This window comes from Empidonax traillii, unplaced genomic scaffold (assembly GCF_003031625.1).
Source record: "Empidonax traillii isolate 1590-97213 ecotype Southwest subspecies unplaced genomic scaffold, ASM303162v1 scaffold237:size1322474, whole genome shotgun sequence".
NCBI lineage: Eukaryota > Metazoa > Chordata > Aves > Passeriformes > Tyrannidae > Empidonax > Empidonax traillii.
In genome coordinates this window covers 1,206,041-1,218,928 of record NW_020955430.1, presented here as the reverse complement: position 1 = coordinate 1,218,928, position 12,888 = coordinate 1,206,041, and the positions used below count along the sequence as shown (strand labels likewise).

Genomic DNA, 12,888 nt, shown 5'->3' with positions numbered 1-12,888 from the left:
AGCCTTAGCTGTAAAGTTAGAGCAATAACACATTTGTTAGTAAAGCTCTGAGTTTGCTGTTAAATGAAGGGTCAAGTTAGCAGAGCCGAGTCACCAGAAGAACTTGTATCTGAAAATACCTGTCGTATTCACGTGCGGTTTTGTGCATGCCTGTGGATTATACTGTAAATGCAAAATATGCTGGTGAAATGGGTTGTTGTGTAGTGTATATGCTGTCACCTGTACTATTTCTAACTAGTAATCTTGTTTTGTACTGTGTGATGTCTGACCCTTCTAACATCGATCATTGGGCTTTGGTGAACTCTGATCCTTCCAGGTCCTCCAGGTTAGACTCTTAACTCGGTCCATTTGTTTTACTGCCTTGCACTTGATGTAAGAGAAACAGATGTTTTCCTGTAATTCTGTGATTGTCTCTTTAAGGACTGTGGTTACCCTGCAGACCATATGTGTTTGATTAGCATGCCTCAGATGGTAACCTGGTATTATTTTGCATGTGTACAGTACTAGACCAGTATAAAAGAACAGAATGAACACAAAAAATCCTTGCATGATGGGATGCTTCCTGTAGCTGAAACTGCTAAAGGATACGTGTGAAATCTGGTACAAAATTGCTGTTGATTTAAAAAGGGAAGGAATTCTGTACTCAAATTTGCATGCAGAAGTACAAGTCATCAAATTAATTCATTGAATGTAGACTATGAGGATGTCAAAGATGCTAGGTTATTCAAGGTTGCAGAAGAACTGAAAATCCAGCACACTCATAAGTGTTATTGGATTTGTTGTACTAAAGAGGAGAATGTCATAGCACTGTCCTGCAAAGAGATCCTTTTGTTAATCCAGGTGTGAGATCTAACTTGTAAAATGTTGTTAGCTGTTGCTGCATTTGCTTACAGTTTGTTTTGCCACAAAAATCTGTTACCTTCTGTTTAGATGGTGGCATAAAGGTGTAGGTCTCATCTTTCAGCTCTGCAGATACCTAATTTTCTTTTAAATCCTCTGCTCTGCTTTGGGTTAATGCTACTGTAGCAAAGGCAAAATATTTAAAGACCAGCCCAGTTCCTCCATTGGATTTACAGAGTGTAATTCTACTGAAGAAAGACAAATCAGATAGAAGGAGATGCAACATAAGAAAGTTTCTGCAACTCAGATTATTATTTAGGGGAGGCAGAATGATGAGCTCCCTGCTGCCCAGCAGTCAGGAGACAGTATATAGGGCTGCTCAATAGGTGTGTCGTATTCTAACAGCAAAAAAGCAGCAGCATTTTACATGGTTGAGGAGTCCAGGCTGTTAAATAACACTTAAGACATGGTGAATGCGATGCAGGTCAGCAGAGGGGATATTTGTACCATCTAATTTTGGGTTTCTTGGCTCCTGGTAAAGGCACCTCTCTGGTCACTGGGAAGCTGCACTGCCTTCTGGAAGGACCTGCTTCTCTTCCCCAGTTAGATAAGGAGCCTTGGTTCCTAATTTGGGTAGTGCAAATAATCCCTCCATTTGTTCTCCTTTTAGTTTACCCTGAATTTAGCATTGAAATAGAGCTGGGAAGTCAAGCCAAAATATCTTTTAATTTTTTTTTTTCTCATTCTGAAGGCACAAACCTGGGGAGAAATGGTTGACATGTACTGATATGTGTGTATTTGTTCTGCAATGTTAAGGTCCACCAGGCCCAGAAGGTCCACGAGGGCCACCAGGCAGTGGAGGACTTAAAGGGGAAAAAGGGAACCCGGGTCCACCTGGTCCACCTGGCCTGACTGGTCCAAAGGGAGATCAAGGACCACCCGGACGCCAGGTAGGACAAGAAATGGAGCTTTCCCCGTGTTAATTTTTAAATGCAATAAAAATGGAATATATTTAGGTGGAATGTGCAGTTTGCCAGAATAAAATAAAAGCCGAAGTGTAGTAGCTAACACTCTGTCTCATAGCAAGAAGTTTCTTCCTTGTTTATCCCCCAGGACCTGGGCAGGATGTCCCTGCTGTATTCCCATGGGAGTTGGAGCTGTTGATGCAGCCTCGTGTCCCCATGTGCCTCAGCCCTTCACAGCCCCCAGTTTGCTGGTTTGTCCACAGGCACCTTTCAATCTGTTCCTGGGGCTGAGAGGAGTGAATAACCTCAGGCTGTTCTTTGCAGGGCGATCCTGGCCGTCCAGGTTTGAATGGAATGAAGGGGGACCCCGGAGTTCCAGGCGTTCCAGGATTCCCAGGTATTTAACTGGGGATTCCCAGGCATTTAAATAGCATTTCAAGTGAAAACCTCCAGACACAGTAACAGCCTGTTTGGGCCGCTCCTGCAGCAGAGGTTGTAAAACAGCACGTTCTTTCACTGTGTAACTGTGTGCATTTGATGTTTCAGGTATGAAGGGGCCCACTGGACCTGCAGGACCCGCTGGCCTCACAGGCAGCCAGGGACTGCCAGGCCCACCAGGTAGGAGTCCTGGGTAGTGGCACTGTCACTTTTGCTCCCTACCAGTAGAATTTGTTACACAGATGCAGGACTGAGTTGGTCTGAGCCAACAATGAAAGCAGTTAAGTGAACAACAGCATCAACACAGTTCCAGGCTGCACTTTTTAGCCCCTACAAGTAATCCTAAAATACTTTATACTCTGTGTCCAGTCTGCACTCCTGCAAGAGTGGTCCTTCGAGGGGTTCACCAAGAGCACTTTTTTGCCATGTATACACACTTATTCTTTGCATTGATGGAGTTCTTAGTTTCTGATCTTGCAATAAACAAAGTGTTTCTAATGCTCTCTTCCACCTTGGTTTATCTGACACTGGTCTGTTCTCTCTCAGGTCCACCAGGTTTACCAGGTACCATTGGACGAAGCATTGTTGTCAAAGGTGATCCTGGTCCCCCAGGTCCTCCAGGACAGCCTGGGTCCAAAGGGCCACCTGGACTGCCAGGGCCACAGGGATTGCCAGGTACGATGCTGAGTGGCTGCAGAGGAAGTGCCAGAGGCAGAGCTGAGTGCAGGATGTAATGCCAGTCACGTCCAGAGGCTGCAGGGATGAGTGACTGAGCTCAGCAAGAGGCAATAGATAAATGCAGGGTTAACAGATAACAGATGAATGCAGGGTTAATAGATAAATGCAGGGTTCCACCATATATTTCTGGTTCAATGGGCTGTTCTTATGTATCACAAAGAAACAACAGATGAGTCCCAGACAATGTAAAGATTTCTGTAGTGAGATTTCAAGAGCTTTTATTTCAGTTATGCTTTTGTCTATTCTAGGGCCAATTGGTCTTCCTGGTGACCCAGGGAGAGATGGACTACCTGGTTTTGATGGTCCAGCAGGACGTAAAGGAGAGAGGGGTCTTCCAGGCCATCCAGGTACAGTGTTTATCCTGTCAGGTCTCAGTGGAAAAAGAAATACTCCCATTTCTGAGTGCAGGCTAATACTGGGAAGTAAGATCTTTGCCTCATGGGAACAATGATAAAATCACCATTTTAGGATTTCCTTAATGCAACAATGTTACAAGCAGCTGAACACGCTGTGGTTTGGAATATTCTCAGCACCAACACATTGCTTGGTCATTGCTGAATAATATTGTCGAGTGCTTTATCTCAAGCTGACTGACATCTTCTTTGCAGCACAGATGATGCAGAGGAGAGCAGAAGATTGTAAGAAAAGGAAGAAAGAGATTAGTTAAATCATTTTTCTTTTGCATGCAAATCATGAATGGGGAAAAACAGATTCATAAAGGAAAGAATTTTGCCAAAGGTAGAGATGGAGCTACCATGCAGCTGTCACTTAGAACCCCTGAACTAGGATTTGAGCAAGCAGAATAGGCACTGGGACAATTTTCTGAAGGTGATGATAGATATTAAGTAGCTCTATACTGCAAATTGTGAGAAAAAGTTTAGCATTTTAATAGTTAAAAGAATACAAAAATTCATAATGCCTGTTTTTCCTTTTTCTCTGAGCAGCTCTATGAAATCTGCTAGTGTTATTGTAGGGAGAAAGTGTAAATAATGTAGAATAACACAGCCTAAATATTTGTAGTTCTATTTCCTGATAGTGCTGTTCTAGAACATTCTTTTCTGTACATTTCTCAGCCATTTGACTCATTTTTGCTCACATTCAAGACTGTTCTAGCTTATTTCCACTTTTTGTAACCTGCTCCAAAACTGGCTGCAGCTTTTCTATTCATTTTGATGGGCTCAGGTGTCACCACAGTGTGCCCCAGAGTGAGACTCGCTCCTGTTTCTGCCTCTGCCATTTATTTTGTTATCTTGAACAAGAGGTTTCAACATCATCTTATTAAGCTGCACAGGCAGATATTTTTTCCAATTGGGAAGCTAATTTGAACTCAGTTTAGTGCCTGTCATGTCCTCTGCAGTTACCTTAGTGCCTCACAGCCCTGAATGTATTTACATGTATCACAATACACCGACAACACAGAGAAAATGTCAGGGGGGTGGTATTAGCAGATACCAGGTGCCTGAATTCACCAGCACCTCAGTCACAGGACTGTGCTGCCTTTCAGAGCTACTGGTCCTAAAAGAGCTGGAAATGGTGTTGATAAACACTGTGTGTTGTGTTTCTCTCCCATGAACAGGTTCACGAGGAGTGCAGGGACCTCCTGGTCCCGATGGCTTACAGGGCCCACCAGGTCCTCCTGGAACAGCTTCTGTGGCTCATGGATTCCTTATAACTCGGCACAGCCAGACCAGGGACACACCACTTTGTCCACAGGGAACATCAAGAATATATGATGGATTCTCTCTTCTGTATGTGCAAGGAAATGAAAGAGCACATGGCCAGGATTTGGGTGAGATTTTTTTGTATGCTCTAAAAGAGGTTGTAAGCTGCGTAAGCTGCTTCTTCAAATGCTCTGGTTCTCTGAAGACATGACTGTCTTGGAGATTTCTTGGATGAGGATGGGGATTGCATACTAAGATCTGTTATCTCCAGAGGCTGCACGTGGTAATTCAGGATGAAGGAATGTAAACCAGAACACAGAAGTGAAGTTTTTCCCACGTGTGACAATCTGATGGCACATGCTGTGCACTCACAGGGGGAGAGGAAGAACACACAATTACCGCTCTCAAAGAATCGCTATAAAAAGCAACAAAGTGAAAACTTCGCTGTCACATTTTGTGTATCTTATCTGTAGGTACTGCTGGGAGCTGTCTCAGACGTTTCAGCACCATGCCCTTCATGTTCTGCAACATCAACAACGTTTGTAACTTCGCCTCAAGGAACGACTATTCCTACTGGCTGTCGACTCCGGAGCCAATGCCCATGAGCATGGAGCCCCTGGTGGGGCAGAGCATCCAGCCCTTCATCAGCCGGTGAGACAGAGCAGCCTCTCGGGGCTCTTTTCATGGCTGCAGAAATAGTATGTCTTGGCCACAGGTCTCCAACATGCAGGTTGGGTACTAGGAGATGAGGCTGCCATGTTTTGCTCTGGAAAAACGAGGAAAATAGCTTGTTTTAAAATTTATTCGTTGTCTTAAAAGGTCTGTCTCCATGCAGCAGTGGTAATGAGAGGCTGAAAGGCTGCAAGAGCTCCCCACAACCAGGGAATCTCTGTAGTCACCAGAGCAAGATTGCCCTGGACAGGAGAGAGAACATGGGAGCCACTGGCTCTAGGAGTAAGGTGTTCACTTGGGCACTTCGAGCTTCCAGCTTTTGCTTCAGAAATTGCTTCAGTATTTTACCCCATGTAGTGAAAATACAGACAGACTTCACACTCCAAAACACTGTCTTACAGCAATTACAAAATATGTGAGAAGTCTAGATTAATAGGAGAGCCTCTCACAGGCTAGTTTTCTTCCCTTTCTCTGTTAAGAATTCTTAATAAAACATACTCCTATAATATTGTAATGTCATTTGTTTCTCTGGTACTTCCCCTGTGTCCAGATGTGTTGTGTGTGAAGCTCCTGCTATGGTGATAGCTGTCCACAGTCAGACCATTCAGATTCCTTCGTGTCCTCCAGGCTGGGACTCCCTTTGGATCGGCTACTCTTTCATGATGGTAAGAACTGCCTCCTCCTCCAGAGGCAGCTACTGCCCACCTGTGTCCTCCACTGGCTGCTTTGGGACGTTGCTCAGAACTGCAAGGGTTGTTTGAAAGCCTTTACCTTCAATCACTGACCAAGGTAGCCAAGACTGACAAGCACACAGATCCCAGAGTAACTGGCGGTGTCTGACACCGTGTTATCTCTGCCAAGAATGGACAGTGACTCTTTTTAATAGCTGAATGCTGTGCTATTGAATTTTTTTAGCACCTAAGATTCTTGTTTGTGTCTTTCTTTCCTCCACCAGCACACTAGTGCTGGAGCAGAGGGCTCTGGACAGGCCTTGGCATCGCCTGGCTCCTGTTTGGAGGAATTCCGCTCAGCACCGTTCATCGAGTGCCACGGGAGGGGCACCTGCAATTACTACGCCAATTCCTACAGTTTCTGGCTGGCAACTGTCGAGGTGTCAGAAATGTTCAGGTAAGAAAACCTGTTTCTTGTCTATTGCTTTATTCCAGAACGAGCACTGTGGAAACTGAATTTATTCCAGAGATCAAAGAGGTTTGTTTACAGGGGTATAGGGAAATAATTTAGCTTGTTTTCCCCCTCACAACCAGTTTTTCAAGTGTTTCCTTGGTAAGCCTTTAATATGTAAAAACTTGCTGGGGCACATGCTGTTTTGAAAGGAGTCAGGTTTTTTTCTGTGTCAGTTCTTATTCACATGTTGCTGCAGTACTTTCTCTGAAAGTAGTCCTACTGTATTTACTGTATTTGGAGCCCAAAAGAAGAATTTGTTGGGTTTTTTCCTTAGCAGACCTTTCAATAAAATCCTATTTGAAAAGTACAAACAAGGGAAGGTATGAAAGGCAAGATCAACTTTACTTAAACCTTTTAAGGCAGATGTTTAAACTGGTTTTAAAAGTCTTTTGTGAAGGAGGTTTCCCACCCTCCATGGCCAGCATTTCCTCCCCTACTTTGCAGAAGGAAACAGGGTGACATTTTGGCTGCAAGGTAGGCAGTGGCCTTTCTGTCCTCAGCTTCTCTGCAGTCAAATTTTCAGCTGGAGTCTCTCAGCTCCTCGACCTCTTTCCCTTTCAACTTGAGTAGCAAAATTTTTTCTTTGAAAAATCAGCTCCTTTCATAGAATAACTAACTACTGCCCTGTTTGTGTGCTGATAAAACCCTCAGAGTATTCCCACTGCCACCTACTTGAAAAGTGTAGCTTTGTCACAGAGGGCTGGCTCTGTGCACTGTGTTACACAGCAGTGGTGGCCCCTAAGCTTTTCTTGCATAACCCCTACAGTCAGGATACTTGACATGATTAATCATCACCCTTCAGATTTCTGATTAGTTGATTAGTGTTAATTCTCTAGTAAAAACTGCCTACTGGTAACTACCATGCATCTTTGAGATTTCTGTCTGCTGTGTTTTCTCTATCCCATAAAAACAACTTCCTTATTATATTTTTTGAAAGAAACTTTTAAGAATTGGACTTATTCTGTGCACACACTTATTACACATATTAATTACATCAATCTCCCATCTCCTTACCCTTTCAGAATAAAAATTAATAATTTGGTAAAGCCACCACTGAAATACAACTCTCACTGTAACAGTCCTTTTTATAAATTGTTAAAGTACCCTTCAACTAAGAAATCCAAAGGACAGAAACAAAGACCCCAGAAATATTCTCTCACATATATAAAATTCACCTCCCCTTCAGTTTGTCTTTGTGTCCCATCTCCTGGCAGCCTGAAACAGGTGGTTCCCATACCTTGGGGTACTGACACTGGACGTGACTGAGCACCTGTCACCTGGTGCCGGGGACAGACAAAAGATCAACTCTCCAATCCAGGACTCACTCCCCACGCCTGTATTTTAGTGTTGTATTAAAACGTGAATTAAGCAGAAGTTAAAAGGGACTATTGTGTAAACAAACAAACAAAAGCTGACCCAACCTTTCCCGTGTGTCTGTCACCAGCAAACCTCAGTCAGAGACACTGAAAGCTGGGGACCTGAGGACGCGGATTAGTCGCTGTCAAGTCTGCATGAAGAAGACGTAACGTCTTGGAGAACGTTTTATAAAACAGTTGAAAATTCCTAAGATGCACTGTCTTCCAGCTGCAACAATGGTGCTACTGTGCAGAAAGAAAAGAAAAAAAAAAACAAATCCAAACTGTTTTAACCGTGCAAATCCAAGTGTACCTCACTCACGTGCCAAACTAAGGGTTGTTCAGTACGTTTTTGACAACAGGACTAAGGTGAAAGAATTGACCTCTTGGGAACAGAACAGAACACTCGAGGTTCATAAAGGATCAGAAGATGAAATTTTTCATTTCTCTCCCTGTACCAAAATGGCACCTTTTCGATCTACCAAGAGAACAGAGAAAGACACGACGCACTGAGTATGTTTAAAATAACAAGACTGCAGTTTTGAAAAACATTTTTCATGGTGCTACTAACCCTACTGTATCCCAGGTTTTTAATATGAAATTTTAAGCTTATTTCTCTTTGTAAGTAATGAAATGTGTATATTGTGTAAACACCTTTTTAGTTGAAATTTTCAGTCATTTAGAAAACAAACCAGACTGATATAAAAATTCTCATGTCTAAAATTAAAAGATGCAACAGTATTTTATTATGAAACTTGTGGTACAGAGAGAATTTACCCCTCTTAGACCAACTTATGCATTTAATTTTTCATTTCCTTCCTCTGTTGCCAATCTGATGTATTTGGGGAATGCACAATTATTCTGAAGTAATTTTGATCAGGGTTTTAAATGTTGTACACCATGCTATCAGTGGTTTTATTTGTGCTTAGAAATCCCAATCCACTTGAAAAGTTGGTTTTCTTTTTATCTTGTGAAAATATGTGAAATTATTAGCCATATTCTATATCCTTCTTTTCAGAAGTCACATTCACATCGTAGTAGTTTGGTTTAACCAAACCTGTCCCTGGGGAATATCCAGTTACTGAAGCATTTACGATGCTCACGTGAAACCTCAACTCTGAATGGTGTCACACATTTTATCCCAAATAGTGTACATGCTAAGACACCTTCTGAACAAAATAAAGCGTAAGATGGCGGAAACTTTTCCTATTTACAGATTAATCTTTTAATCTTATGTGAATTTATACACATCCACAGTGTATTTACAGTATACAGCAACTCTTGTGTATGTTTATTCACATAAGGCCTTGAAAGATGGTGCATGCAGTCTTTCTGATGTCAGTTTGTACGAATCCTACTGTGTATGTCTTAAGAGTGTCACTCCTTGTGCAATAGCTGAAAAGTGATCACTTTTGTATGCATGACTGTTCAGCTTCTATGGTCAGTGCCGTTTCATTTACCCCGTGTACGAACAGCTCCCTGACAATGCAGGACTATTTGTCAAGTGATGATACTTTCATATTCCCATTGTAAATTGCCACCTCCACTACCAATACAGCCTAACTTGTGAATTAACGTACTGCTCTGTACAGGTGACATATATTTGTTTATTGACTACTGTTCAGTAATTTATCTCCTAATGGCTGTTCATTCTTACCTTCCAGTTATCCTTGTTATCCTTGTAAACACGGAGCATCCGACACCTCCCTGTTTGATGCACGTTTGACAAAAGACATGGGACTGGTGACTGAGCAGGTGGCAGTGATACAATGAGATTGGTGCTGATTTCAAAAGCTTTCAACAAAGTATGAAACTGAAGTTCTTTAGTTTAAAAGTGCAAAATATTAATGGCTTTGTCTTTTTTCCATTAGTTGCAGTTATTTACGTCGGTAGAGAGTGGGCAATTCAGCAACGTGCATCTTTCAGCTCTTTTAGTTTGGTTTGCTGATGCATTTAGAAATAATCTGAACCTGCTGCTACCTCCAAGTCAGGAACTTGTTACCAAAGCTGAAGTAAAATAGTAAGTCAGTCTCTTCATGTAAACACAAGCCCTTATCTTACTGCTGGCTCCACAGAAGTCTGAAATGAGCGTAGCAGCCAAGCTCTAGCCCCAGAAAAGCAGAAGAATGGATGCCAAGGTCAAGGAGCTCCCAAAGGAAGAGCTCACTCAGCCTCCAATACCCCATCTTGTGCTCACCAACCAGAAGTGTTCAGATGTGGGGACAGGGGCAAGGGCAGGACATGTTTGTTATAGCAGTGCATGAATGGTACTTCTTTATGAGATCTGGGCTTCTCTCACAGCGTGTGAAACCAAGGCAGGAGATCCCATTCCAGACTGAGGTAGAGAGCTCCCAGACCTGCTGGTCTTGTGGCAGCTTCAGGGCCCAAAGCTGTGAGATGACCACAGAAAAGTGAAGTGGTTAAAGCAGCTGCACTTGTGACAGGTCCATTCTCTGTTCTGTCCCTGCAGCTCTGGCCCAGACTTGGAGAACAGTCCTAAACCCTAATCAGCTTCAGGCTCAGAATTCCAAAGGGGCTGTAATTTACAAAGAGAAAAGTGGTCTAGAGAGGAAGGAACATCTTTTGAGACCTGCAGCAGAGATTCAAGAGATGTTGGGTTAATTCCCACCACACCATCTGTGCCTTAGAGCAGGTAAATCACTTGACCTGTGTTGAATCGGAGTTACTGATCTACAAAAGAAAACACGGTTATTATTCTCTCTTGCTTCTTGATGCTTAGACTGTAAGCTCCTTGGGGCAGAGACGTTGAGGGGGCTCAGATGTTGGTTGGGGCCTCTAGGTGCTATCCATCACTATATAAACATTAAACTACAGGTAAAAGTTTGTGTTTGCAGATTTATTATTAAAGAAGGAAAAAACCCTGTTTTGAACATTAGAGCCTTAAAATAATCTTCAACACCTAAACACGATCTGGCTCCAGACACCACTCAGCTCCAGTTAAGGCTCTTTCTCCTGATGTCTGGTATGTTTTTCACTGAAGCTTTTATTCTCAAAACTAATCACATACTCTTGGTCTATTTTAGTCAACCTCGAGCAGGCACCTGGTGGGTCCCTGCCAGGTCTGAGCTGTTGGGGACACCCAGCAGCCACTCGAGGGCACCCTGTGGCTTCGGCAGGAGCTGCGACAGCAGCACCACGAGGCCTGGCCCTGCCTGGAGCAGCAGGAAAGCTCACAAGGAGGGGGGTCCCCACCTTCCCTTGCCCCCCACCCAGGCCTTGTTCTTGCTGCAGGTGAGGGGTGGGCACTGTCAGCTGCACCCAGGATGATGACTGAAAAAAGCACAATTTCTCTAAAGGAATATTAGTTTGCTAAATCCTGGTTTTGGGATTCAATCTTGTGCCTAACTTGGATTTTCACTGTTCCTAGTGCAGCAGCACTTCTGTACCATGAGCTGCACTGCCACACACAAACCTTGTGCTGAAGAAGCTCTGAAGCCTCTAAGGCTTTGTCCTCTGCTGGAAAGGTCAGTCCCTCCATCGTGACCATTCCCCACAGACGGTGAATGGAAGGACCTACTTTTAAAAGTGGTTTTAGAATTTTAAAAAACAATATATAGATTTTACAAGCAGCAAATGCTCAAGTTCTAAAATGTGATGTTCTGCAATTATTTTCTATATACTTGGATTTCCAGCTGGAGTATTTTTTAGTTCAGTTTCCTGCATGAACTGTGCCATCCTCAGGACACACCTGAGGCAGTGCCATTTTGCTGGATTCAGGACTGTGCTGCTGGGAGCACAGTGTTATGTGTTTGGAACAGCTCCTTCCCAGAAAAGTTACACTGCAGACAACCCAGCAATGTTGCTGGACACACAATACTTATGCTGCCATGGCTACTTCCACTAGAAGCACAAGCTGAAAACTGCACAAGAGATGAATAATTTAGTTATTCCACGTTAGTTTATTGGCAAAAAAGCAGGACACTTGCTACTGGGAGACAAGGGCAGTGATTAGCTCAGGGGAGCAGTGACAGTGCTCTACATTTAAAATGTAGGATAAGTATCTAGAACTATGAGCTTTGGAAAGATTTTTGACTCTACCCCTTTGTACAGGCAGGTGACCACTGCCCAAGGACAGCCCTGGCTGGCAGTGAGGTGACAGCAGCTCATCAGTAACACAACAACCTCCTGCCCTTCCCAAAGGCTCTCCCTGCCCCAGGTGCAGCACAGGATGGTGGCTGAGGCTGCTCTGAGCTCTCCTCACAGTCAGTCACGCTGTAACCAGAATGCTGCTTTAAAAAGTTGTACATTAACTAACTCAGAAGAAAACCAAAGAAACTGAGCTTGGTGCGTTTGTCTCCTTAACAAAAGAGGATGAGGGGGAGAAGTTCTTACCTTGCAGACATGCCCAGCAAGCTCAGTGCTCCAGCTCTCCCCCGAGACGTGCTGCTCCACAGCTCTTCCTGGACAAATAAGGGGAGAGACTTCCAGACATCTGAGGGAACTATTGCTACAGCCAAGGCAAGGTGCAGGGAAGAAAAAAATGCAATTCAGATTGTATTGACAGCTGGTAACACTGACAAGATCCTTCTTCCCTGCTGTAAACCCCTCCCTCGTATTTGGTGATGTCCAGTAGCACAGAGCTCAGGGAGATGCACAGAGCTCAGGGAGATGCACAGGCCAGGAGAACTGGGCAATGCATTTCAAAACAAAGACTTTTTAGATGTATTTTAGTGGCTATCTTCGAGTTAGTCAGGAAATCCAACTTGCCTTCTGGCTTTGAGGGCTTTCACCACACTTCAGAAGCAAGAGAGCCCTGTCACCCAAAGGGGTTTGCAAAATTAGTGCAAAACTATGAACTCCAACACCCCCACCCTCCCCAAAAAAACCCCCACAACCCTCCAGCAGCTGCCCCATTTCAGGGTATTTTGGAATAATTATCATGACACTGTGCAACAGTCTGGTCACTGTTTGTTTGTGCTGCTGGTGGGGCTCTTTCTGCCACGGCTGAGCAGACCCTGCTCCTTTCCCTCCCAATCCAGGCTACCCCCTCTGCAGTGGGGCCCTGACAAAGGG

At 43.8% G+C, this 12,888-nt stretch overlaps 1 protein-coding gene across 4 annotated transcripts in view; it reads left to right on the top strand.

Annotated features, from left to right (window-relative positions):
• The window catches only part of COL4A5 (collagen type IV alpha 5 chain), a 75,103-nt gene extending 65,674 nt beyond the window's left edge, over positions 1-9,429 (top strand). For 2 of the 4 annotated variants that reach the window (XM_027888411.1, XM_027888412.1), the window contains 11 exons: positions 317-325; positions 1,657-1,790; positions 2,130-2,202; positions 2,352-2,423; positions 2,790-2,918; positions 3,230-3,328; positions 4,558-4,770; positions 5,116-5,293; positions 5,865-5,979; positions 6,270-6,442; positions 7,944-9,429. In XM_027888411.1, coding sequence (XP_027744212.1) covers positions 317-325; positions 1,657-1,790; positions 2,130-2,202; positions 2,352-2,423; positions 2,790-2,918; positions 3,230-3,328; positions 4,558-4,770; positions 5,116-5,293; positions 5,865-5,979; positions 6,270-6,442; positions 7,944-8,025 — 1,277 coding nt within the window. In that variant the 3' untranslated portion in view covers positions 8,026-9,429. The remainder of the gene's footprint in view (positions 1-316; positions 326-1,656; positions 1,791-2,129; positions 2,203-2,351; positions 2,424-2,789; positions 2,919-3,229; positions 3,329-4,557; positions 4,771-5,115; positions 5,294-5,864; positions 5,980-6,269; positions 6,443-7,943) is intronic. The other 2 variants (XM_027888413.1, XM_027888415.1) reach the window with 1 other exon arrangement.
• The last annotated feature ends 3,459 nt before the right edge of the window (positions 9,430-12,888 follow it).